Source organism: Pelobates fuscus, chromosome 2, assembly GCF_036172605.1.
Source record: "Pelobates fuscus isolate aPelFus1 chromosome 2, aPelFus1.pri, whole genome shotgun sequence".
In the NCBI taxonomy this organism is placed as follows: domain Eukaryota; kingdom Metazoa; phylum Chordata; class Amphibia; order Anura; family Pelobatidae; genus Pelobates; species Pelobates fuscus.
This window is the reverse complement of record NC_086318.1, coordinates 32,259,378-32,286,273: the sequence shown is the minus strand read 5'-3', so window position 1 is coordinate 32,286,273 and position 26,896 is coordinate 32,259,378. Positions and strand designations below refer to the sequence as shown.

At 42.5% G+C, this 26,896-nt stretch overlaps 1 protein-coding gene across 1 annotated transcript; it reads left to right on the top strand.

Moving 5' to 3' along the window:
* The first annotated feature begins 3,339 nt into the window (after window positions 1-3,339).
* SLC25A27 (solute carrier family 25 member 27) lies at window positions 3,340-26,896 on the top strand. Its single transcript, XM_063440839.1, has 10 exons — window positions 3,340-3,482; window positions 7,044-7,229; window positions 9,092-9,176; window positions 10,200-10,322; window positions 18,539-18,651; window positions 19,987-20,071; window positions 20,811-20,903; window positions 24,626-24,728; window positions 25,475-25,559; window positions 26,276-26,896. The coding sequence occupies exons 1-9, from the start codon at window positions 3,386-3,388 to the stop codon at window positions 25,544-25,546; spliced, it is 957 nt and encodes a 318-aa protein (XP_063296909.1). The 5' UTR covers window positions 3,340-3,385; the 3' UTR covers window positions 25,547-25,559; window positions 26,276-26,896.

Here is a 26,896-nt window from a genome sequence, read left to right as displayed (position 1 = left end):
ATATGTAGTGCTGGATTCCCTCTATCAATGTGATAGCTGATTGTATGTAGTGCTGGGTTCCTTGTGATAGCTGATTATATGTAGTGCTGGGTTCCTTGTAATAGCTGATTATATGTAGTGCTGGATTCCTTGTCATATCTGATTGCCTGTTGTAGTGTTGGGTCCCTTGTGATAGCTGATTATATATAGTGCTGGGTTCCTTGTGATAGCTGATTATATATAGTGCTGGGTTCCTTTTGATAGCTGATTGTAGTGGTGGGTCCCTTGTGATAGCTGATTGCCTGTTGTAGTGCTGGGTTACTTGTGATAGCTCATTGCCTGTTGTAGAGCTGGGTTCCTTGTGATAGCTGATTATATGTAGTGCTGGGTTCCTTGTGATAGCTGATTGTAGTGCTGGGTTCCTTGTGATAGCTGATTGTAGTGCTGGGTTCCTTGTGATAACTGATTATATGTAGTGCTGGGTTCCCTCCATCTATGTAATATCTGATTATATGTAGTGCTGGGTTCCATGTGATAGCTGATTGCCTGTAGTGCTGGGTACCTTGTGATAGCTGATTGCAGTGCTGGACTCCCTCTATCTATGTGATAACTGATTATATCTAATGCTGGGATCCCTCTGTCCCTGTGATAGGTGATTATATGTAGTGCTGGTTTCCTTGTGATAGGTGATTGTTGTCCTGGGTTCCTTGTGATAGCTGATTATATGTAGTGCTGGGTTCCTTGTGATAGCTGATTGTAGTGCTGGGTTCCTTGTGATCGCTGATTGTATGTAGTGCTGGGTTCCTTTTGATAGCTGATTGTAGTGCTGGGTTCCTTTTGATAGCTGATTGTAGTGCTGGGTTCCTTTTGATAGCTGATTGTAGTGCTGGGTTCCCTCTATCTATGTGATAGCTGATTATATGTAGTGCTGGATTCCCTCTATCAATGTGATAGCTGATTGTATGTAGTGCTGGGTTCCTTGTGATAGCTGATTATATGTAGTGCTGGGTTCCTTGTAATAGGTGATTATATGTAGTACTGGGTTCCTTGTGATAGCTAATTATATGTAGTGCTGGATTCCTTGTGATATCTGATTGCCTGTTGTAGTGCTGGGTTCCTTGTGATCGCTGATTATATATAGTGCTGGGTTCCTTGTGATAGCTGATTATATGTAGTGCTGGGTTCCTTGTAATAGGTGATTATATGTGGTACTGGGTTCCTTGTGATAGCTAATTATATGTAGTGCTGGATTCCTTGTGATATCTGATAGCTTGTTGTAGTGCTGGGTTCCTTGTGATCGCTGATTATATATAGTGCTGGGTTTCTTGTGATAGCTGATTGCCTGTTGTATTGCTGGGTTACTTGTGATAGCTGATTGCCTGTTGTATTGCTGGGTTACTTGTGATAGCTGATTATATGTAGTGCTGGGTTCCTTGTGATAGCTGATTGTAGTGCTGGGATCCTTTTGATAGCTGATTATATGTAGTGCTGGGTTCCTTGTGATAGCTGATTGTAGTGCTGGGTTCCTTGTGATAACTGATTATATGTAGTGCTGGGTTCCTTGTGACAGCTGATTATATGTAGTGCTGGGTTCCCTTCATCTATGTGATAGCTGATTATATGTAGTGCTGGGTTCCATGTGAAAGCTGATTGTAGTGCTGGGATCCTTTTGATAGCTGATTATATGTAGTGCTGGGTTCCTTGTGATAGCTGATTGTAGTGCTGGGTTCCTTGTGATAACTGATTATATGTAGTGCTGGGTTCCTTGTGACAGCTGATTATATGTAGTGCTGGGTTCCCTTCATCTATGTGATAGCTGATTATATGTAGTGCTGGGTTCCATGTGAAAGCTGATTGCCTGTAGTGCTGGGTTCCTTGTGATAGCTGATTGCAATGCTGGGCTCCCTCTATCTATGTGATAGCTGATTATATGTAATGCAGGGATCCCTCTGTCCCTGTTATAGGTGATTATATGTAGTGCTGGGTTCCTTGTGATAGCTGATTGTAGTGCTGAGTTCCTTGTGATCGCTGATTGTATGTAGTGCTGGGTTCCTTCTGATAGCTGATTGTAGTGCTGGGTTCCCTCTATCTATGTGATAGCTGATTGTATGTAGTGCTGGGTTCCTTGTGATAGCTGATTATATGTAGTGCTGGGTTCCTTGTAATAGGTGATTATATGTAGTACTGGGTTCCTTGTGATAGCTGATTATATGTAGTGCTGGATTCCTTGTGATATCTGATTGCCTGTTGTAGTGCTGGGTTCCTTGTGATAGCTGATTGCCTGTTGTATTGCTGGGTTACTTGTGATAGCTGATTATATGTAGTGCTGGGTTCCTTGTGATAGCTGATTATATGTAGTGCTGGGTTCCATGTGAAAGCTGATTGTAGTGCTGGGATCCTTTTGATAGCTGATTATATGTAGTGCTGGGTTCCTTGTGATAGCTGATTATAGGTAGTGCTGGGTTCCCTTCATCTATGTGATAGCTGATTATATGTAATGCTGGGTTCCTTGTGATAGCTGATTGTATGTAGTGCTGGGTTCCTTTTGATAGCTGATTGTAGTGCTGGGTTCCCTCTATCTATGTGATAGCTGATTATATGTAGTGTTGGGTTCCCTGTGATAGCTGATTGCCTGCTGTAATGCTGGGTTCCCTGTGATAGCTGATTGTAGTGCTGGGTTCCCTGTGATAGCTGATTGTAGTGCTGGGTTCCCTGTGATAGCTGATTGTAGTGCTGGGTTCCTTGTGATAGCTGATTGTAGAGCTGGGTTCCCTGTGATAGCTGATTGTAGAGCTGGGTTCCCTGTGATAGCTGATTGTAGTGCTGGGTTCCCTGTGATAGCTGATTGTAGAGCTGGGTTCCCTGTGATAGCTGATTGTAGAGCTGGGTTCCCTCTCTCTATGTGATAGCTGATTGCCTGATGTAATGCTGGGTTCCCTGTGATAGCTGATTGCCTGCTGTAATGCTGGGTTCCCTGTGATAGCTCAATGTCTGTATTGTAGGGTTCCCTGTGATAGCTGATTGCCTGCTGTAGTGCTGGGTTCCCTGTGATAGCTGATTGTAGTGCTGGGTTCCCTGTGATAGCTGATTGTAGTGCTGGGTTCCCTGTGATAGCTGATTGTAGTGCTGGGTTCCCTGTGATAGCTGATTGTAGTGCTGGGTTCCGTCTATGTGATAGCTTATTATATGTAGTGCTGGGTTCCCTGTGATAGCTGATTGCGTGTAGTTCCCTCTGTCCCTGTGGCAGACACCTGGTTTATGATTGACACCCAGCCTGCCTTGGAATGCAGTATTAGCGTCCGAACTCCATTTCCCGTGATGCTCTGTGCGGCAGTACGGTGGCCGGGGAGGGTGATCGCGGTGTGTCCAGGCATGGCTGGCTGTAACGGTGTCTGATCCCCGGGGAATGGCAGCCGAGGAGAGGAGCCGGTCCCTGCCGGACGGGTGGCCCCGGAGCAGCAAGTTCGTCCTGTCTGCCTGTGCGGCTACAGCGGCCGAGCTGGGTACTTACCGTCTGCCATAATACTTACCGTCTGTCATAGTACTTACCGTCTGTCATAATACTTACCATCTGCCATAATACTTACCGTCTGCCATAATACTTACCGTCTGTCATAATACTTACCGTCTGTCATAATACTTACCATCTGCCATAATACTTACCGTCTGTCATAATACTTACCGTCTGTCATAGGACTTACCGTCTGCCATAGTACTTACCGTCTGTCATAATACTTACCGTCTGCCATAGTACTTACCGTCTGTCATAATACTTACCGTCTGCCATAGGACTTACCGTCTGCCATAGGACTTACCGTCTGCCATAGGACTTACCGTCTGCCATAGGACTTACCGTCTGCCATATTACTTACCGTCTGCCATATTACTTACCGTCTGTCATAGGACTTACCGTTTGCCATAGTACTTACCGTCCATCATAATACAGTAAGTTAAGGTTATTAAAGGATTGGAGACCAGGGGAGAGTCTGACGGGGGTAGGCAGGCTGTTCCAAAGGAAAGGAGCCGCCCTTGAGAAGTCTTCTAGGTGTGAATTTGCAGTAAGGGTGGAGGCAGGAGAAGGTCACCAGTAGAGCGGAGAGACCGAGAGGGGGCATACCTTCGAATCAGTGAATAAATGTAAGAGGGGCTAGAGCTGATTAGAGCTTTAAAGGAAAGGGCTAGTATTTTAAATTGGCACCTGTAGCGTACAGAAAGGGTTGACAAAGGGGTAAGGTTTTCCTGGCACTATAGTGGTCCTTTAATTTTCTAAAACCACTAACCGGTGAAGTGAATAACATTGATTATATTGTTACAATGGCACCTGTCAAGGGCTGGGATATATTGGGCAGTGTCACAAACTTACCTGAGCCTGGCGCCCGTGAAGCTCCCCTCCTAGGGTCTTGTGGGCAGAACACACAGCGCGGCCCGAATGCTCCATGTGGCCACACGGCCTGAATAGGATTATGCTCGCCTTCCATCCCACGAACTACAGCCCCTATAAATAAATGTTATTGTTATGACGTCACACCCTTAAAGGGCCGGCGTCATCTAGGCGACCCCATACTGTTTGCGGTCGCAGAGATGACATGGTTCACTGGAAACTCATATGAACCTATTTAAGACATGTTCTGGCCTTTACTCATTGTTCTATCATGGTTTCTGTCCTGATACACGTTAGTGCTAATAGCAAGTCTCTACTGTTATATCCTGATATTAACCTCGGCTTGTATTTGACTTTGTATTTCTGATATCCCATCCCGGCTTGTTTTTCCGTTTATCCGTACTTCTTTATGCCTGACCTTGGCTATCCCTGACTCTTTCTTTTTCTGTATTAACGTTAAGTCCGGCCATTCTAAAGCCCAGTTATACGTCTATCTAGTACCTCTGTTTGTGGGATTTGCCATTCCTGTAAATTTGGGTATGATCCCCATGACAGGCAGCAAGTGAACAACCTGTTCTTGAATTTCGTGTGTTGGAAGCAGGAAAAACGGACAAGTGAAAAGATCTAACCATTTGACAATGGTTGACAATAGTGATGGCTATGGGTCCAAAAATTTCCAAAACAGCAAATCTTGTGGGGGTTAATACCTAACACAAGTGGTGCTCGAAATGACAACTGGTGAACCGGCGTCAGGGTCATGGTCGGCCAAGGCTCATTGATGCACGTGGCCAGTGGTTTATTTTAGATTTGTTCTGCCCTAGGCATGATGAAACTTGGAAACCGCCCTTAATTATATTTGCCCCACCTCTTCCTGTTAAAGACCAACACGCACTTTGACTGACAGACACACACCCTCACTGATGCATGCTCTGCCATCCACTCACTGATGGATACAGTCATTGGCACACACACTGTTTAACCAACACACACTTTCACTGACAGGCACACATTGACACATTGACACATCCACTCACTAACAGGCACACTCTCTCATATACACAGACCTACACTTACTGACAGTCACACATGCCCTCACTGATGCATGCTCTGATATCCACTCACTAACAGATAGTCATTTGGCACACACATTTTAAGCATTGATTTTTTTTTAAATATATATATATATATATATATATATATATATATAATATAAAATATTTATATTTTTATTATAGTGTACGATTTGTGTTTAGATTTCTGCCCCCTTTCAGTATTTAAAGACAAAAAGAGTACCAACCACTATATATACATATATAAGCAAACCTACTCAAAAAAGTGTGCCCTCTAGAACACCAACACAACAGTGAAAACAAAATAAAATAATAGAAATATACAACCTTATAATAAAGCAGCGTGGTGGGCAATATCTATAAAGAAATATACAAATCGCACATAGTGTGATAAAAGTGTATATATATATATATATATATATATATATATAGAGACACACAGGATTTTTTTTGTTTAACATACCAAATATCAGGCCCATCATCCTAAATCAGAAGTGAACTTCAGAATATTATGGAGATGATCTTCTTTAGCACTTGTAAATAGAAAGAAACCAGATGATAGTGCAGATGAAACTTAAAACAGCAAATATTTATTACAAATTCCAGATAAAAACAGCAAATATCCACTACAAGGTGGAGCAAAGAATACAGCACTGCAAGTCCCCAATGTAAGAATCCAACGCGTTTCATCCACTGGACTTCCTCAGGGATGTAGCTTCCTCCTGTAAATTCATCATTCTGATGCGTCTTATCGAGATGCAGTGAGATACAAGGTGCATGGTTGGCAATCACAACAATGCTTCTTTGGAGGTATTACTAAGGTGATTCATGAAAGCGCTGAAATGTGGGAACCAGGAGTGTCCCATAATAATATAAAGAAGCCTAGTATAAATGACTGTAACCTAACCTACACAGTGTTTGTAACAAGTAGGCGCTTGGAGTTTTACTTATAATTATATAAACCGGGTACACCTAATGTGTTTGAGCCTGGAGTTTCCATTTTAGTAGTGATATAAACCCACACAGTATAACTGTAACCAAACCTACACAGTGCACCAAGCTTGTGCAAGTGTGCCGTGTCCCTTAAATATAAACCCACCCAGTATAACTAACTGCAACCTAACCTATACAGTGCACGAAGCGTGTGCGAGGGTGACGTGTCACTTTAATCTGTACAGTGCGTTGTATAGATGCAGTTATAGGATGCACCCTAATACACTGGTTATGAGAGAATCCTGTATTGTAAGTCACTAACTGCTCACATAACCCTAATGATTTATTGTAAATGATAAATATGTGCAGGCTCAATGTAAATACAAAAGCTAAAACACAATTTATCAGGACAAATGTTTTGGTATATTGTAGCATTATTATATTAATGTCAATATGTGGTTCCCAGTCCTACAGATGGGAACCACATATTGACATTAATATAATAATGCTACAATATACCAAAACATTTGTCCTGATAAATTGTGAGCTTTTGTATTTACATTGAGCCTGCACATATTTATCATTTATTAAACATTAGGATTGCACATTTATACTCCCACACCAGTAATGTAAACTACTACTGCACGATATTAAGTTATGTGTGTTATTGTCTCCTACAGTAACATTTCCACTCGATCTCACCAAGACCCGGCTGCAGATTCAGGGTGAAGCTGCATTAGAGCAACATGGAACAGCACCAACTGTGCCTTACAGAGGGATGGTAAGCACTGCGGCTGGCATAGTACAAGAGGAAGGCTTACTAAAGCTTTGGCAAGGAGCCACACCTGCAGTGTACCGGCACATAGGTAATATACTTACTGCATAAACACGGAATTGGCACAACGTCTCGTAACAAAAAGCCTCCAAAAAGGCGTGAAAATATACCTTTATAAAATACCCAGCAAAATAATGAAGAATTACAATTTAATACCCTTTCTTGATGGACTAACAGAAAATTGTAGTGATGTGCTTTCAAGAGTTCCTCCCTTTTTGTTTTTCTCAGTTTACGTTTTATTGTTTTTTGTAAAGAGATCATTGACACAGACGGCAAAAAAGGGAAGGGTTATTCAGGGGAAAAGCATTCGATGATACATTCCATGGCATTGCAAAGAACATTGCAATCACAACAACAATATGTAGTCATCAACAGTCATTCTTCAACGTTTTAAATTGGCTATCAGGGCCTCGTCTACCTGACCCCTTTGTGGAGACATCTGATGCCCACTGTCGGTATGTGTGCCATATCTGTGTACATTGTCAGGAATTGTATTGTGGTTTGTAGATGGGTTAACGGTGAACTAAACATAGGGAGATTGGGTAGAAAAGGGGGTGGGGTAGAAAGCCAACTCCATCTCAGGAGCTTTATAGCTTGTACTTCCTCATTAGTGTAGTCGAAGGTGATAACATCAAGTTCTACTTCTCAATCAGCTAAAGGTGGTCTGTCATTTGTGTCCGATTTGAGTTTAAGGTAGGTTTGTCCTTTGAGTTCTGAAGTTGGAGTGTGAGGCTTTAGTAAATAAAAAGAAAACAAGTTACTATAACTGTAAGGGAGGGGAGCTTGGATCTATTAAAAGAAAAAGGAAAAGAACAATACGTGTGATACATGCCTCTGTGTTGAATTGGTGTGTGTGAGCACCATCAGTGTGTGGGGGTTGATAGATGTACCCATCCACGATTCCCATGCATCAGCATTGTGCCCTGAACAACAGTACAGGTTAAGGTAGCTATGTTTGCCCCTATATTGTGGAAACTATGGTTAGGAAGTGTCATCGGTTCACTGCCTATTCAATGCAAGTTCCAGTCATAAATGATATGATTCTTATGGTAGTGCTGGATATGTAACTATGAGTGATGCTGTCTCATCCATTGGTCATTCCCAAATGTAGCATTTCAGTGTGGGTATAGAAACAAATACAAATGTGAGAAGGGATGGGCTACTATCTGTTCCGTGAGACCCGTTTATAGATGAATTCTAGACAAGGTTTCCAAATGCCCTCTAGTGTTTTTGCCTTAGTGTGACTCCATATTGATAAAATTGGTAGTTTTTTTTTTTTTTTTAATAGAGTTCCTCCCTTTTAATAAATTTGCTTTAGAATCAATGAAGTGAGGAAGGTAATGTCCTCTACTCTACAGCTTGTTAGAATTATTATGATACAGAGGGTCTTTGGGTGGTTTTCTCTAAATTTATATAAAACTTCTTTGAAAATCTCCAACATATCTTTTAGCCTACCATTACCGTCCAAGGTCGCACGGATTTGCACTTCTTAAATGGTTTGACAAAAAGACAGGACTCTCTAATATCTGCTGCTCCATTAAACCGTAATTATTCACCCTATGAATGCCACTTAACATGCTGTAGAGACCACTTTGACTTTCTTCTTATGGCATTTTTTACAAAATGTAATTCAAAGTAAATCATATTTAATGTTAAGAACGTGTTACTAACTAATCTAGCAAATTTATACAGGTGAATTTTCAGATTTTTACCCACTTTATATAACAGTCCTCAATAGATAATTGGTTTAACATGTTAAGTTGTCCCTATCGTTAATAAATAATTTAACATGTTTTGAAAATGGAGATGCTAATTGTGCAAAAGAGTAATTTTGTTTTGACACAAAGCATCTATTAGTTAAGGGGTTAATGATGTGTTTTTTATGTTTTTTAGTGTACTCTGGAGTTCGTATGGTGGCCTATGAGCAGATCCGCGATTCTAAACTTGGAAAAGGAGATGATGAGACATTTTCTCTGTGGTAGGTGCACATTACTCAGGTTTGCTGAACGTGTCGTGTCTCAGCACCTGCTAATTTATTTGGTGCATAAGGAATTCAGAATACAATATATATATATTTTCTCATGGAGATACTTTGATAAAGAATGAATGTAAACATGCATGACCTTAGGATTTATTTATTTTTTCCCTCATTTTCAAAAACAAAAATTAACAAACTTGACCACTGTTTGCATGCATAAGGCCACGTCTGTATATGTGACACAAATCTTGGCTGTTAAATGCACTGTGGCAATAGTGCTGGCTGTGAACTGAATTTCTACTGACGTTCACTTAGTGTTTAGATAAAGTGAATGGGATATAGAAGAATATGGTAACAGCATCCCACTCTCTGTCCTGGTGAACCATGTGTTTGAGGTCAGGGTTAAAAAAAGTGTGTTTGTCAAAATGTGCTGAATCATTTGCAGATTCTAAGCTCAGCTGATTTCCATTCGCACTGGTCAGCTTATTTCTCATGACAGATATTTGCCATCCTGATCGAATGCCATAGAAAGCCACGCAGGGTTATTTACTAGACTCTGACTTTGGCCCTGAATTGCTAGTAACTAGACACAATAGAGGGTCAAGTTCACTAAGTGAGAATTGCAAGGAATACAAAGTGAATTCCAAATTTAAGGTCAAAGTAGCCAAACTGGAAAGAACTATCAAGTCAGAGTGTACAGTAAAGTGAACGTTCATTTAAACTAATTAATATCAGACACAAAATGGAAGAGAAACAAAAACCACACAAAAACAAGTGAATTCCTGCCAGCCCTGGCATTAAAATGGTAAAACACCTGTAATGTAAAGAGATTTATACACAGAATTATGAGCTGTAAGGCAAATTGGTTATTGGTTTGATTATTGGTTGGGTTTTTACATTCAGCCACATTACTGTCCTCCTCTGAAACAAAGTCCCCTGCATTACAGCAGCTTAAAATGATTGGTTACTGTGATTATAATTATATGTAAATGTATGTATTACGTTGTACACTCCACATTGCAGGAAAGCTGTGGTAGCGGGGATGACAGCTGGTGCTATCGGGCAGTTTTTTGCCAGTCCCACAGATCTGGTGAAAGTCCAGATGCAAATGGAAGGAAAGAGGAGGCTTGAAGGGAAACCACCGCGGTACGTAAAATACTTGGTATTTTATTTGTAGCGCTCCAACATATCCTGCAAAGTTGTACAAATTCCTTCAAGACCTGCAAGGAAACTTTATGGACAATAAGAATGACATGGATGACCTCTAAAATCAATGTTTTTCAAGTACTGATGGGAGCATTGTCATCCAGAGTTTTTCGCTTAATTGGAAATTTTAAAGTGAATTTCTAATTTTCCAGGGTTATATACTAAAGTGAGAATTCAAAGTGAATTTCAAAGGTCAAAACTGGAAAAAATCTTTATTTAAGCTATGCTCTCATTTTGGCTACTCTGACCTTAAAGTCACTATAGTCATCACAGCTTAGGTGTCTGATCAGGCCCCTGCAGTCTCACTGCTTATTTCTCAGCCATTTAGGAGTTAAATCACTTTGTTTATACAGCCCTAGTCACACCTCCCTGCATGTGACCGGCACAGCATTCCTAAACACTTCCTGTAAAGAGAGATCTAATGTATAAACTTCCTTTATTGCACATTCTGTTTAATTCCGAATTACTTTTTTTATTTGTTTTTTAAAAGTAAACAATAAATCATTAGTTTTTATTTTTTACCTGGTGCAAACACAATATCAACAACATGCTTTACAAATTGCTAACATTGTTAAAAGCAAAGAAAATAAATCAACATTTGTGGAGGGAGAGGGGAGGTTAGGAGTAGCTCACTTCTCCTGAGCTATATGCTACCCCAATGCTATGTATGCTTTTCTATACATTGTAGATCATAGCACAGGGTACCACACAAGCCCATGAGAAAGGTGTGTTGACAAGTGGTCGACAGGAGTTTGTTACTTTCCCCGGTTGTCCGCCAGGAACTTCCACCACGTTTCCCAAGTGTAAGAATGGTATTTATGGGTTAAGGTGGGGTTAATCTCTTCCATCCAGAATGGGGAACCTTCTGCTCTCCAGATGTTTTGGACTACACCTCTCATGATGCTTTGCCAGCATTATGTGTGTAAGAGCATTATGGGGGATGTAGTCCACAACATCTGGAGAGCCAAAGGTTGCCTATCCCTTAGCCTAACAGTTTCAACCCTTTGTATCCATTCCCTAGGTGAGAGGGAGTAGTAATTCCCAGATTTTACTAGTAACATGACGTAAAGTCATGATTTTATTAAAGACACGGAGGCGAGTATTATGCATAACTCTTTCTTTATTTCCTCAGCAGCAAAGATAGAGGAATATAAATATTGTCAAAATGAAAGAAAAAACTGTATAGGCATAACGGGTAGCCGATCACATGGTAGAGGAAGTAGCTATATAAGTCCTGTGTCTCCCACAATCCCCCTCTTTCTTGCGAAAACCGAAGACCAGGTAAGAAGAACGATGTCCCACTTGATCAACACAGGAGACAGGAACAATATGATAACTTCAAGCTAAAAAAGACGGAGAAATATGGTAATTTCTAGACTCAAAACTGTAGACTTACCAAACATCACTGTGAGGAGTCACAAACAACAAACTGGATTCTGAAATACAAAATATAAATAATTAGTAAACATAATGAGACGTACAATATCATCCAATCATATAAATAAAATATATAAATAAACACATATACATAAATACATACCTAATAGAACAGCAAAAACCCGTAGAGTCTCAAGCATCTCGTATCCCAAATCCACACCGGGAGGGTGGGAGGGAATAATACTCGCCTCCGTGTCTTTAATAAAATCATGACTTTACGTCATGTTACTAGTAAAATCTGGGAATTTTATTAAAGACACGGAGGCTCATATTATGCAAGTTCAAAGCTGTGCAACCACTCGAGATGCGATGTGTTCAATAGGTCTGAAATAGAAGTCCCTAAAGGTCGATTCTCTGGACCAATCTGCCGCCCGCATAATATCCTCCAGACGACATCCGACTGAGGAGGCTTTTGAAGCCATCGCGCCCAGTACAGAATGAGGCGTAAAAACAGAGGTGTCTATACCTGCAGAAGATAGTAACCAACGCACCCAACGTGCTAGAGTAGGCGTCGAAACTGGCCGGTGAGGTGACTTAAAAGATAAGAACAAATCATGTAGATCAGCGGAGCGGAGGGAACGTGTAGCATCCAGATAAACTTTGACGCAATCCACTGGGCAAAGTGCCGGACAACCAGAAAACCTAGGGTATGTAAAGGACTTGGATGCAGATTTCGTCCTCCTGGATATATCAAAAGTAACGCCTTCCGGGGTGAATGCAACGGCGTCCCAATCCAGGGCCCTGACATCAGAGACCCTCTTGCAAGAGACCAAACAGAGTAACATCACCAGTTTGGATGACAATCGCTTTAAAGTCAATTCTTGGTTAGGGTACCATGATGAGAGGAACTGCAACATCACGCTGACGTCCCAAAAGGCAGAGAAACGAGGCCGAGGAGGACGGGCGAGTCGAATACCTTTGAGAAGGCGACATACAAAAGGATGTCTGCCGATAGGGGAGCCATCCAAACCCTTGTGTCCGGCCGAAATAGCCGAGCGGGATAGGTTGATCGTGCGGTAAGCCTTACCCGAATCAAACAGGAACGTGAGGAACTCCAGGATCAAATGCAGAGGGGCAGATACGGGATCCACTGCCCGTTCCATGCACCAACCAGCCCACGATCTCCATGAAGCTCGATAAGCTGTTCGTGTGCCTGGGGCCCAGGCGTTATCGAGGAGTAGGAGAGTTGTCTGCGGAACGTCTGAGACAACCCAAGGTCCCCTGAAAGGAACCATGCTATCAGGGGCAGCTGGTGTTGCAACACCAGTTCGTGCGAGTTCCCATCCGGATCCAGAAGGAGGTCCTGGAAGATTGGGATCAACCGAGGGAAATCTATGGACAACTCCATCAAGCGAGGGAACCATGGCCGAGATCTCCAGAGAGGAGTGACCAGCGCCACACGACAGTCGTGGCGAACCAGTTTCGAGATCGTGCGTGCGATCATATTGAACGGGGGAAAAGCGTACAGGTGACCCTGTGGCCAGTCCTGGAGGAAGGCATCCGTCGCCACCGCTGCCGGGTCCGGCCTCCAACTGTAGAACTTCGGCAGTTGTGTGTTCAGCCGTGATGCGAACAGATCCATCTGGAATTTTCCCCACAACATTTCCAGGCCCTGGAACACCGAAGCGTGCAAACGCCAATCGCCAGAGTCTCTTAAGTGTCTGGAATTCCAATCCGCTCCCGAATTGTCCAGACCCGGAATGTGTTCCGCTGTCACCGAGACGTTGTTGTATAGGCAGAACTGCCAGAAATCTTTTGCAAGCATCGCTAACATTTTGGACTTCGTACCTCCCAGGTGATTTATGTAACGGACCGCCGACACGTCCATCTTGAGGAGAACGCAGCAATTCGCCCGCCCTGGGGTAAGGCTGCGGATCGCGAACGCCCCTGCCAGGAGCTCCAAGCAGTTGATGTGCAACGACTTCTCCATGTCTGACCATCTGCCTCCTGTGGAAACGTCTCCACAACGAGCACCCCAGCCGTGTAAGCTGGCATCGGACTCGATCACCACGTCCGGGATGGAGCCGAAAATGGCCCTCCCGTTCCACGCCTCCATGTGTGCCAGCCACCACACCAATTCGTCTCTGGACTCCGCGTCCAGGCGTATCCGAGATTCGTAGGAGTGACCTGACCGAAGGTGTGCCCCTTTGAGCCGCTGGAGGGCTCGGTAATGTAGTGGACCCGGGAAGATCGCTTGAATAGAGGCCGCGAGAAGGCCAATTATCCTCGCCAGTTGCCTGACGGACAAATCTGGGACGCGAAGAGCCCTTCGAATTTCCTTCTGGATGGCTTTCACCTTGGGGCCCGGTAGAAAACAGAAACTGTCGGACGGAGTCCACTCTGAAGCCCAGAAATTCTATGGACTGGGCGGGATCCAGGACCGACTTGTCCCAGTTGATCAGAAAACCTAACCTCTGTAACAGGTTGGTAGTCCACTCTAGGTGAAGAAGGAGATCCTCCTTTGATTGGGACAAAATCAGAATGTCGTCCAGGTAGATAATGAGACGAACCCCGCGGGTTCGAAGGAACGCCACCACCGGCTTCAAGAGCTTGGTGAAACACCAGGGAGCCGAGGAGAGACCGAAAGGCAGGCAGGTGAAGCGCCAGCGACGCCCATGCCATGTGAAGTGGAGATAGTCTCTGAACTCCGGAGCAATAGGGACCGTGAAGTAAGCGTCCTTCAGGTCCAGTTTGGCCAGCCAGTCCGACTGGCGTAGAAGGTCTCTGAGGCAGTGTATACCTTCCATCTGGAAGTGTTGGTAACGCAGGAAAGCGTTGAGGGGACGAAGATTTATCACAGGGCGAACTCCGCCCCCTTTCTTGGGCACCAGGAACAGATTGCTCGTAAAGCCCTTGGCGGTGAACGGCAGTTCCTCTATAGCGCCCTTGGATAACATTTCTGTGACCTCTGTGGAGATCATCTCGTCCTGATCTGGTGGAAGAGATAGTTCTCTGGGGGAAGAAAACTGGACAGGCATGGAAACAAACTCTAGGCGATACCCCCTTACGCACTGCAGAACCCAAGCATCCGAGGTGATATTTTCCCACTCTCGGTAAAATAGGGCCAACCTCCCCGCTACTTGAATGGCAGGGGAAGAAAGGGTACTTACCATAAGGACGTCTGCCGGGGTTACCACCGCGGGAATACCTGGAGCCCCAAGCCCGACCTCTGGCCGGGAAGAAGGGAGGGGTTCTCTGGTCCTGAAATCCCCGGGAGGGAAAAAAGGAACCTCTGGTTGCGCGGAATGCGCCTCGGAAACCACGGCCGGGTGGACGGTTCCTGCTACGCCCGGCCCCTCCGAAAACCTTAGGCGCGAACACGCGCTTCATATTCGCCTGTGCCTTGTCAATGGCAGTGAAGGTCTTGACAAAAGACCCCATGTCTTTAACAAAAGAGGTGCCGAACAGCAAACCCTCATCAGTCGGATCAGGCTCCGCCACAGTCATAGTGGCCAGTTTAGGGTCTATCTTCAAGAGGATCGCTTTACGCCTCTCAGTGGACATCGCCGTATTGGCGTTCCCCAGTAGGCATATCGCCCGTTGGACCCAACCTATGGCCACATCCACATCAACAACAGAGTCTCCCGCTCTAGCAGAGTCGAGGAGCTCATAGAGCTTCGACAGGGGTCCCAGCGTATCCAGGATCTTGTCCTGGCAACCCTTTAGGGAATGGTCAAGGCCCTTCTTAGATTTCCACCCCGACTTATTCAAAAACTGGGCAATCTGCGGATCAATGTCAGGGGTCTTGCATGCAGAGCCCGGGAGGGAGGGTCGTGGGCATTCGGCGCGCAGCTTATTGCGGCCTTCCCTAGAAAGGGGCGTGCGGATGCGTTTAGCCACATATTGGGCAATATGATCCGGGGGGACCCATTCAGCGGACCGGGGGTGGCGCAAATCGTCAGGGTCGAACAGGGGGTTACCCTGTGGGTCAAGGATCGCCTTGGTGTCCCCAGAGGGGCCTAACAACTGGCCCCGGTCCATGGCGGAGGACCCCGAGGGGGTGACGCCCGTAGGGGGCAAATCCTCGCCAGAGTCATTATCATCAAAGGAGTCGTACTCCATAAGGTCGGATTCATCCTCCACACTCCGGTCGGTATCCGACCCATCATCAAGGGCTCTAGCCCGTTTCCATAATCTAGCCTTTTTAGCCCGGCCAGGGGCTCTTTTGCGCATGGGGTGCGCGCTATCTGTGACCGCCTCCAGCGTATCAGTCATGGCAGGAAGCACCTGCATAGAGGAGTGGGAGCCGACATTCTTAGACTTAGTCCTTGCCTTACGGGCACCAGGCACAGTCTGGGCAGGGGAAGGGGAACCCACACCTAGGGGGGTAGTAGGGACCATATTAGGTAAAACCACAGAATGCAGGGACTGCGAGAATGAGGAGGAAACAGCCCCCATGGCTGAGGCAATAGCCTTCTGGATTGAAGAAGCCATAGTGGCCTCCAGCATGGCCTGAAACTCTTGAGAGGCCATATTACCCTCAGGATTATCTGAGTGAAAGTCCCCAGGGGGGCCTACAGGGCCATCCTCCCTATCCTGCATTTTTGCAAAACCACAGTGAGCTTAAGTTAGAAAAACTGACAAATTATACTATGGGAGAAAAAGGGGTTGAGTAACCCACAGAAATAGCAGGGAGAAAACAAAGAAGGACCAGACCGTCAGAGTGCCAGGGGACCCAGAGGACAAAACGAGGCGACCGACCGCAGGGCTGCACTGCAAGCAGAACGGAGTCTGCCTAAAATGGCCGCCGCACGTGAGGGAGGCGCTCGCGACCGGGTGCCCGGCGGGGGAAGGGGCGCGTGCACCTGAGCCGCGCGGGCAGCTGGTGAGAAGGGAGAGGAGAGCACTCAGCCGCGGCCGAGGGCAGGAGACGGTCGCGGCAGCGAGGCAGAGCCGGGTCCCGCGCGGGAAAGCGGGAGAAAAGGGGAGGGAGGGGAAGGGTGGAAAACCTCCGGCTAGAGGGGTAGAACCCCCAAGGAGTCCGAGGCACTGACGGTACAGGTCAAGACAGAATAGTGTGCACAATAAGGCAAACAGAATAAATAAATACAAGATGAATACAAATACATGCAAAACACCAAACTGAAAAATCAGAATCAAGAGCAAACAAGTAACACTTATCTGTCTGAGGAAGCAGCAAAGAAAGAGGGGGATTGTGGGAGACACAGGACTTATATAGCTACTTCCTCTACCATGTGATCGGCTACCCGTTATGCCTATACAGTTTTTTCTTTCATTTTGACAATATTTATATTCCTCTATCTTTGCTGCTGAGGAAATAAAGAAAGAGTTATGCATAATATGAGCCTCCGTGTCTTTAATAAAATTCAGAATTTCTTATCTCCTGCTCTGTTAATAGCTTGCTTGACCTTGCAGGAGCCTCCTGTGTGTGATTAAAGTTAAATTTACAGAGCAGGAGATAAAGTAAGTTACATCTGATTGAAAGTGAAACAATTTTGTTTTTCATATAGGCTGTGTCAGTCACAGCAAGGGGAGGTGTGGCTGGGGCTGCATGGACAAAAACAAAAGTAATTTAACTCCAAAATAGCAGAGAATTGAGCAGTGATCAAGTCAGAGGCATGATCTATCCACAAAAACTGCTTTATTAAGGAAAAGTTGTTTTGGTGGCTATAGTGTCCATTAAAATATGGAATTCACATTGAATTATCACTGTAGTAAATAACCCTGATAGTCCCACATAACCAAGTTGGAAACATTCTCTGTATCAGAAATTTAGCACACTTCAGTAAATAACACAGTTTAAGGATTTTGCTTTTAAAAATGGGTCAATATTTGTACAGCTTGAGTCTATTTTCGAGCATTTCATTTTTTCTTTGGCATTATTTATATTTGAGAACCTTTCATAGTTTATTTATACAAGTCCAGTGCATATTAATATTGTTACTTTTCACAACTATCTTGCACTAATTATTGACCTTCAACAAACAAACAAAAATATATCTGTAAATCTTTGGGGAATGTAATAGCTTCTTAAGGCCACAGCTTCAGAAATAAAAGGCCAGCATGACGGAACATTTCTGTCGTGTCCTCAATTAGTTATATTTGAGGAAAATAGTAGATTATTTTCAAACAGATATCTAGTTGTTATTATCATAAATATTTATAATAGCATTATTTTAAAAGGTATGTTTTTTTTCTAGATTTTAGTTTTATTTTAGTAAATATTAATACAAGAGACAAGAGAATATAGGTAAACGTCACAGCTCTACTTCAATAAATCTCCTGAGCAAAATGAATAAATATACTTCATTTTCCATTTATAGAATCCCTAAAATGCATGGCTCCAACAACTGCTGACAGTGAGCTCAGTCCATGCACTTACAGGGAGAAGGACATGAATCCTGTCAATGCATTTGTCTATACTGGAGCTATACATTTTAAAGTTTCAATAAACAAACATCAAGAGAATATGTCTGTGTATTGTACTGTAACTGAGTTATCAGTCATGGTTACATTGTGTAGAGCTTGTGCTGCTGACTAGTGGCCACAGCAGTATACAAATTCTTGTTCTATATATTTTGAAAGTGAATTTCTCTAGCATGGTTGTGGCAAACATTGGGCAATGCAGCTGACATCATCTCCTGTGATATTCGTGCTTTTTAAAATGTGTTTGGAAACCCTTTAGTGCATTTGTAAAATCTGAGTTTTTCGGTCTCCTCTTTGGACGTGATGTTGTTAATCTCTGTCTGTTCTTTTAGAGTTCGAGGGGTTTATCATGCATTTGTGACAATTGTGTCCAAAGGAGGAGTACGAGGATTGTGGGCTGGCTGGGTTCCAAACGTTCAGAGGGCCGCTCTGGTAAATATGGGAGGTAAATGTAAAATAAAAAAAGTGCCTCAATGCACAAAGAATGGCCCTAAAACCTTGAATCTTCCATCACCAAGTGACTGTGCAGCAGATTACTCTCAAATATTTGGACTCTACATCAAATAATGTCTTTCAGATTTACCATAAGACAGCATTTTATCATTTATTATGTATAATGTGCTGTAAAAAAAAAAACTAAATCTGTCCAGTTTTGACCATTAAAAAAAGGTAAAACAGACTTGCAAGTATGGGATTACACAATATATTATGAAAAACACCAAAAATAGAACAAAAAAGCGCAATATAAAATGAAATCGTCTGTATGACACCAAATATTAAAAGTTCAAAGATAATTTTTTTTTTAGCTGCCAGACATCAAAGGTTATTCCGCAAACCTATATGATAGAATGTCCAAAAGTAGATAACGGTCAGCGCTGTGCAATAGCCCCAAATCAGTGTTTGTGGGGAAGCTGGGTATTGAGGTAAATGTGTATGATTTCCACCTCCACAGCGATGGTTTAGGAAATTAGGAGTATTCTGTGTAAACTTTGTATCCAACAGCAGTGGTCACAGTAACGTATCTTCAAAGATAGAAACCAAGCAGAGAAAGTGCAACACAGTTTATTAATATCATATAAAAATAAAACTCCAAATCCTTTAAAAAACTCATACACAGTAAAAAACAGGACATGTAGCAGATAGGCAGTGTGCTGAAAGTATTACCACTCCGTTGGTGCAGTAGAAATCCAGAAAATGTCCAAGGATCTAACCGAAATGCTGCAAGTTCAAATGGAGGGATGACAAGGCACTTATCTGCCAAAGGTGTCTGCCTGGAAAGATAACATATAAGGATGAGTTAGAAGCCTTATATGTTATCTTTACAGGCAGACACCTTTGGAAAGTAGGATTTAAACATATTAATAAAATAGGGGGAGGCATAAGACCTCCCCATAGGAAAGCATTGAAAATGCTTCAATGCTTTCCTATGGGGATTTTAGCGACGCTGGAGGTCCTCACATAGCGTGAGGATGTCCAGCGACGCTATAGCACAGAAAACCTGTGCTATAGACCAGAAAGTGCCCTCTAGTGGCTGTCTGACAGACAGCCACTAGAGGAGGAGTTAACTCTGCAAGGTAATTATTGCAGTTTATGAAAACTGCAATATTTACAGTTGCAGGGTTAAGGGTAGTGGGAGTTGGCACCCAGACCACTCCAATGGGCAGAAGTGGTCTGGGTGCCTGGAGTCTCCCTTTAAATGTGCATCTTTTAATTACAAGGTCACTCCTTAATTTTGTAATGCAGAAGTGATGTATTCAAAGTTCTTTGTTTTGTTTTTCAGATCTGACAACGTATGACACAGTGAAACACTTCCTACTTCGAAACACTAATCTAAAAGACAGTATGTTGTGTCATAGTATTTCCAGGTAACTTTTTAATTTTATTTTTGAGGGGATGGGGCGGTATTTTTGTGTACAATATTTAGTTTGTGCAATACCCACAAAATCAAACAAATAATATAAACAGATTTCTATTACAGCACATTCAGCATTCTACCAAATATTCCCCACTATAGTATGTTTTGCTATTTATTATTTTTGTTATGAAACTTTACAATTTTTAATAAAAACTATTTGAAAATAATTCTCCCAAATAATGCTACAAAATAAATCTATAATGATAGAAAGGTTTCGTTCTGCTATTTATTTGTAGCTACAGGAATCCATAGTCATGGTTGATCTGTTCCAATTTTCCCTTTACACAGATTTCCTACATGCATGCATTTTCAGTATTTAATGAAACTTATGGCCTAGTGGATTGTGTCAAAATACCACAAACCTCATAAGTTCTGCTTGTATACATACAGCTTATCATCTGAGACAATGTACTATAAATCTGACAAACTCCAAAAATGGATATTAGACTTGATAGACACAGCTAATATACCAGGGTTTAATGCATTCTGTTAGTATGCTATATAACTTCTTACCAAAAATATTAGTAACACTTGAAATTATGAAATCTTTATACACGTATTGTAGTAAATAACACAAGTGCTAAGTTTTAGCTTTGACAGCAACGTGAATTTTTTTAATGGAAAATGATTCATGAAAGTGTAAAGTTTTGTGAACATATGGTTTATTGTGATGTCTTTTTTTGGCAAAGCATATTTTCCGGTTTTGTGGCTGCTACACTAGGGACGCCAGCTGATGTCATCAAGACCAGGATAATGAATCAACCTCGAGACAAGAATGGAAGGTATCCTCTTTTTCAATATCTAACAGGGATCAAAAGTGCAAGAAATTTAAAACTACTTTAGCATTTCAATATACAAATTAGTGACATTCATGCCATGATAAATACTGGTTGAGGCTGATATGGACAAAAGATCCAATACTTATATTCAGGGGAACCCAAATTATATCAGGCACCTGGACAAGCAATTAACACACGACACAGATGGTTGCGAGTCCAAAATTACTTGTAGTAGTTAAAGATAAAAGAAAGTCAAAAGATAAAATTAGTTAATGTGGCTACATATTTCATAAGATATAAAATTAGTTTACAAAACAACATGTGGTTACATATTTCCTAAGATAGGAAGGTCGCAGATAAAATTAGTTAACAGTCACACAATGTACAGTTTCTCAAAATAAGTGCTCTGGTGGGGGCTAGAATACACAGAGAACGCAACTTCTGCTGACACGTATTCTGCATTTTACAGAGAAAATGTTCATTACATATAAAGAGCATCAAATGAAGGCCTTAATTTAATTACACTGAACATTGTAATCAAGATATATTCCTTCACAAGGCCATAAACTGAATCGGTTTTACCAAAAACAGCGGTGTTTGTTAACTTGTGCAGGGACTACATGCTTGTGTCTGTGAAAAATAAAATTAAATGTTTAAATGCACATTGCTGTATTTAGCTCTTTCTTGGAACTGAATGCCTCTATCATGGATCGCTGTCATTTTGCCCTTTTTTTTTTTTTTTTTTTTTTTTTTTTAATTCTTTATTTTTGGTATGCAGGTAATTACAACAGTGCCTGTTACGCCACAACAGCGTTGACAGGCTCAATTCTCATATTATAACAGTATTGTGGCAAGTTGGGCATGCATACATTTTTATGTGAAAAGAGGTTGAACAGTAGCTTTATATTAAGACATGGTAGAATAGTCAGTACCTTTAAATTTTAAGTAAGCTGTGCACGCGTATTACCTAGACAGTTAACAGTACAGATTGGTTATGTGCACTTTGTGATGTCTATGTAGTTTTGTCATCAGGATAATTAAGATAATCGACGCTTAATGAAGCCAAACAACTAAGCTAGTATATAATAAGTGTAGGCTTTGTGATCAGGCTGATTGGGTTATTAGAGGCTAGACATCATGCAGTATAAACTTCAATGAGCTACGTTAGCTAACAAGTGCTTTGGTACATGCAGCATTACAACATTTGCATGGCGTTGAAAAATAACAGTAAAGAAATGGGAAAATAGGACGGGTGAAGAGTCCCTTGCTAGACCTTAAGTCCCAATGCTGTGTGATTCATCCGATGCCTTGTATGGGCTCACCCTGCGCTGTCCGCTGTGGCTGTGTCACGGTCTGTGTTTCACCCGGTCGTGCAGTGCGTGGGTGGGGTGTGTGAGCGTGGGCTCGCATCTGCTGTGGCAGGTAGGAGTCCTTGGTGTCGGCTGTCAGCCAGGGGCATGCCGATGTCACCCTCCTGCTCCGGTCTTGTGGCAGGGCCAGCTTTGTTTCCCCATTAACTCGGGGGATTGAAGAGGCCGGGTATATACCTGTTGAGGTACGACCCAGGCCTGTGGTGGTGTGTCGCCGCGTGCCATGCGCAGGCCTCCGCCTCTGCTTGCATGGGGGATGCGTCTGGGCTTTGCCCCTTGGGGCCCTCACCCCGAGTTGGCTCTTGTGGCGGGTCGTGGGTTGTGCCGTCGGGTTTATGCCTGGGAGCTTCCTCGTGCCCCTCCAGCTGTTGCTTACTTGGGACCTTGGCGTGTTCTTGCCCGTCCGCGGCTGCTGCTGTGTAGCTGTGTGTCTAGCTTCCACCTTTGCCCAGAAGTTTGCCATCAGCCTGTTCAAGCGGGTTTCCAGGTCGCCAGTTAGCAGTGTGGGTTCACAGGTTGCGGGTGATTGGACCGGGTTAACCCCCACCGGTCCTGAGGGGGGAGGGGAGGCCCGATACTTCAGGTGCCGCACGCTTTGATGAGCTGGGAGAGCGGCCGCCTCTCCCCTGCACTGCGTCGTGTAGGCCCCAAGCCTCTGGTCTACCGATCCAGCGGTCTTTCCGGGTGTGTGGGATATCATTCTGCTCCCCAGCTTTGGTGTCGTCGAGTAAGGTAAGTTGGGGTTCAGGGTCTGGGATTTTCCCCCCGTTTTCCGCTTTAAATCAGGACCGGGCTCGGGAGCTCACAGATTTTGCTTCTAGTCGGCTCCCCGGTCAGGCTCCGCCCCCGTCATTTTGCCCTTTTGAATACAATGATTGCCAAGTGGAAACTCTTTATTAGTCCCAGGGAGGGGTCAACAGGGCACTAACGCATCTTTTTTGAGTATATGCATGATCACTGTTCTCATGCACTTGATCTTTATACACTTTTTGTTTGTGTTGCGATGGTGCTCCCTTGATTGTACGCTGTATGCGATGATATGAATCTGCCCCTCCATTTTGCTTTGCTGTGCCCTTTGAAGCCTTAAAAAAAACTAAAACAAAATTAGTTTATGGTAAATGCATTTACTTATAAGAAAAACCCATCCTATCCCTTAGCGTCACCATGTAGGTGCACTTCTTCTTTTTTTTTTCTTTAACTACTAAAACAGTAAATATATAATTTATCATAAAGTGATGAATTATACACGCTACTGTGAAAAAAGCTTTTTAAAAATAGAAATTCAAATTGTTCAATAAACAAAATGTAAAATTAGTGAACTGTAGGAAAATCAAATAAAAATTGGGTGTATGTCTCTACTTTGGGAGCTGTTACTGTAGTACCCACATGCTGGCCCTTGTTTCATTGCTTCTATTTTAGGAAATCTGTGATTGTTACAGTATTGTATCTTCCCCCTCCTATTGCTGTGATTGGCCCTACTTGAGGACACTTCCCCAAGATGGCGAACATAAGTACATACCATATTTTCCCGTGTATAAGACGCCCCCATGTATAAGACGACACCTATTTTTTGAGCCCAAAATGAAGAATACATATTTTAAACCTCAAATAGAACTTTGATATTTTAGAGGTGACTTCTGAGGAGAACAACACACTTCTGATTCTCATCCCTCCCCTGAACTATGGTACTCGGTGAAGTTAATGGACCACTATAGTGCCAGGAAAACACTCTTTTTTCCTGGCACTATAGTGCCCTGAGGGTGCCCCCACCCTCAGCGATCCCCTCCCGCCGGGCTGGATGGAGAGGAAGGGGTTAAACTTACCTCTTTCTCCAGAGCCGGGCGGGGAGCTCTCCTCCTTCTCTCCGCCTCCTCGACTGAATGCGCATGCGCGGCAAGAGCCGCGCGTACATTCAGCCAGTCTCATAGGAAAGCATTTACAATGCTTTCCTATGGACGCTGGCGTCTTCTCACTGTGATTTTCACAGTGAGAAGCACGCAAGCGCCTCTAGCGGCTGTCAATGAGAGTAAGTGTTAATGTCTGCTGCAACTCCCAGGCATATAGGGACCCCTTCCTCCTTCCACGGGAGGGAGACCAGGTATGTGTATAGACCGTGGCACACTGAAATGCGGCAGGCACCATCTTAACTTAGGCCCCCTGCACAAGTGTTTTTTTGTTTGTTTTTTTTAAGCCCTGCAGTGACGACCCCCAATTTAAGGCTAAAAAAAAAAAACACTTCTACATGAAAAAAATACGGTACATTTTCTCAATTTATGGCACCGTATTTAACTGTTCTGCATATGTAATATAACAAATTGGTGTAAATATAATTAAACAAATTGTTTTTTTTTACAGAGGAATTCTGTATAAATCTTCTACTGACTGCTTCATGCAAGCAGTACGCGGTGAAGGTTTAATGTCTCTCTACAAAGGATTTATTCCCACATGGATGAGAATGGTAACTACTTTTTCATTACATATATAGATAATTTTTGTCTTTATTATAGCACTCTAAAAAGTAGTTTTTGGAGGAATTGATATCTTCATTATTGGACTTGGTGTTTGTTTTAAAAGGCAGCTACAAAGATCTTGATTTGTTTTTATAATACTTGCTACTTTACCTTAGCTTGTCCGGGTTATTTACTAAAGTGAGAATTCAAAGTTAATTTCATATTTAAGGTTAAAATAGCAGAAAATTCTGTCAGCTATGCTGCCAGTCCAGTTACCGATCTGCAATGTATTTGAATTCACCTTTAATTCTAACATTAATAAATAACCCTGTATATTTGGTCTCTCCTGAGAACATCACTTTGCCGCCACGTTTACACAACTAGACCAACTTCTGTCTATAGATTACTCAAGGAACACAGCAGCTCCCACTGGAAAGAGGGCAATTAACCAAGGTTACAAACACCATTGCAATTAAGGGCTAAGGCATACTAACATATTGCTCAATATATCTCAATGTACTTTTTTGATATAATAACATGGCCACCTGGATCTAAACACCCGAATCACTTGAAAATACCAAAATGTCACTAGACAATACTAGTTTTTCTGATTGTTAAAATTACCACGACATTTCATAAAAAGTTGCATTAAAATCAGTTTCTGTTGTAAATAATAATCCTTGGTCTCATCCTTGGTTTTGGTGAATATATTGGTGAAGTATGTTTGCATCATGTTGGTTATTTTGTAAAACAGGCTCCCTGGTCATTGGTGTTCTGGTTAACATATGAACAGATCAGACGACTGGTGGGGGTTCATTCGTTCTAAAACTAATTATGGGGTAAGTAACTTCCCTGGGCTCTGTTTTTAGTATTTTGTTATTTATTTATTTGTCCCTATATAATTTACTATTCGATTATAAAGGGTTTTGTTGTGACAACTAGTCTGCCTGTCCCTCCATCTTTTATTTACAACCACCGGTGTATGACTTTGTTGCCACAATAAATGTACTGTGTAACCCTCCTATAGAATTTATTTCAACAGGCAGATCACGTAATACTCAATAGGATACATTATACAGTATAATGCACGTCCCGTCCAACACTGTGCAGTGCTGGCTCCTAATAAAGCTACACGTGTATGTAGCAGCTGCCACCACCACTCTATGAACTGATTTTACTGAAACGAGTATTCTGGGAGAGAGGCTGGGAAGATAGTGAGATTGTGTCACCAGCTCCTCTACTAGCATACCACTACAGAAATAGAGCCTGGATTAAGGAAAACTAGAGATTTGGGGTGTAACTCTCACCAATACCAGGAGACATGTCCCAGTTCTCCTGCCGAGGTGAGGTGGTAAACAAGATAATTGACATTAGATAGCCCAGAACTGAGTTCAAGCAGACACATTGCACATTCAGACTCCTATCACCATGACCACTTCAAAAAGCAAAAATGGTTGTAGTAACCCTTTTATATAACTATTTTCTTCACTCTTGTCTTTTATACGTATATTGTACATGTTTATTTATTCTTACTAATTTATTTATATTTCTACAGACAGAAATGAAGAAAAAAAAAAAAATCACGCATAACCAAGTATCTGCTCCAATGATTCAGGAATCAAACTCATTTAAAGATGAGAAATCTGGACCACTTTGAGAAGCACTGAAGAAAAATACTTTCAAAATTACGTTACGTTTCAGGAGAATGGTCTACTCAGTACAAATAATAGAGGTTACAGAAAATTCTTCAATTAGGGGTTCTTTGATAATTTTGTGCTGCTATGAGATAGGTCACTAGACCATTTTATTTATTTACATGAACAATTAACATAGTTTGATTGAAATGATTATTTTTGCATTTTTATTTACACTTTTAAAAAGTTTATTATAAAACTGTAAAGATGTTATTTTGAAGAATGCTCATTCATACATGTCCTTAACCCCTTAAGGACCAAACATCTGGAATAAAAGGGAGTCTTGACATGTCACACATGTCATGTGTCCTTAAGGGGTTAAAATCACTGCAAGGACTAAAATGTCCAATGCTTCAAGGTTCTTGTCTCTCCTCAATTTGTAGTAAGTTAGTGCCTATAGTTGTGGAGAAGAGATTGGGCAATGTAAAAGGTACTCAGGATAATTTTTCAACTCAGTAATTGTAATGCTGGTACTTCACAGT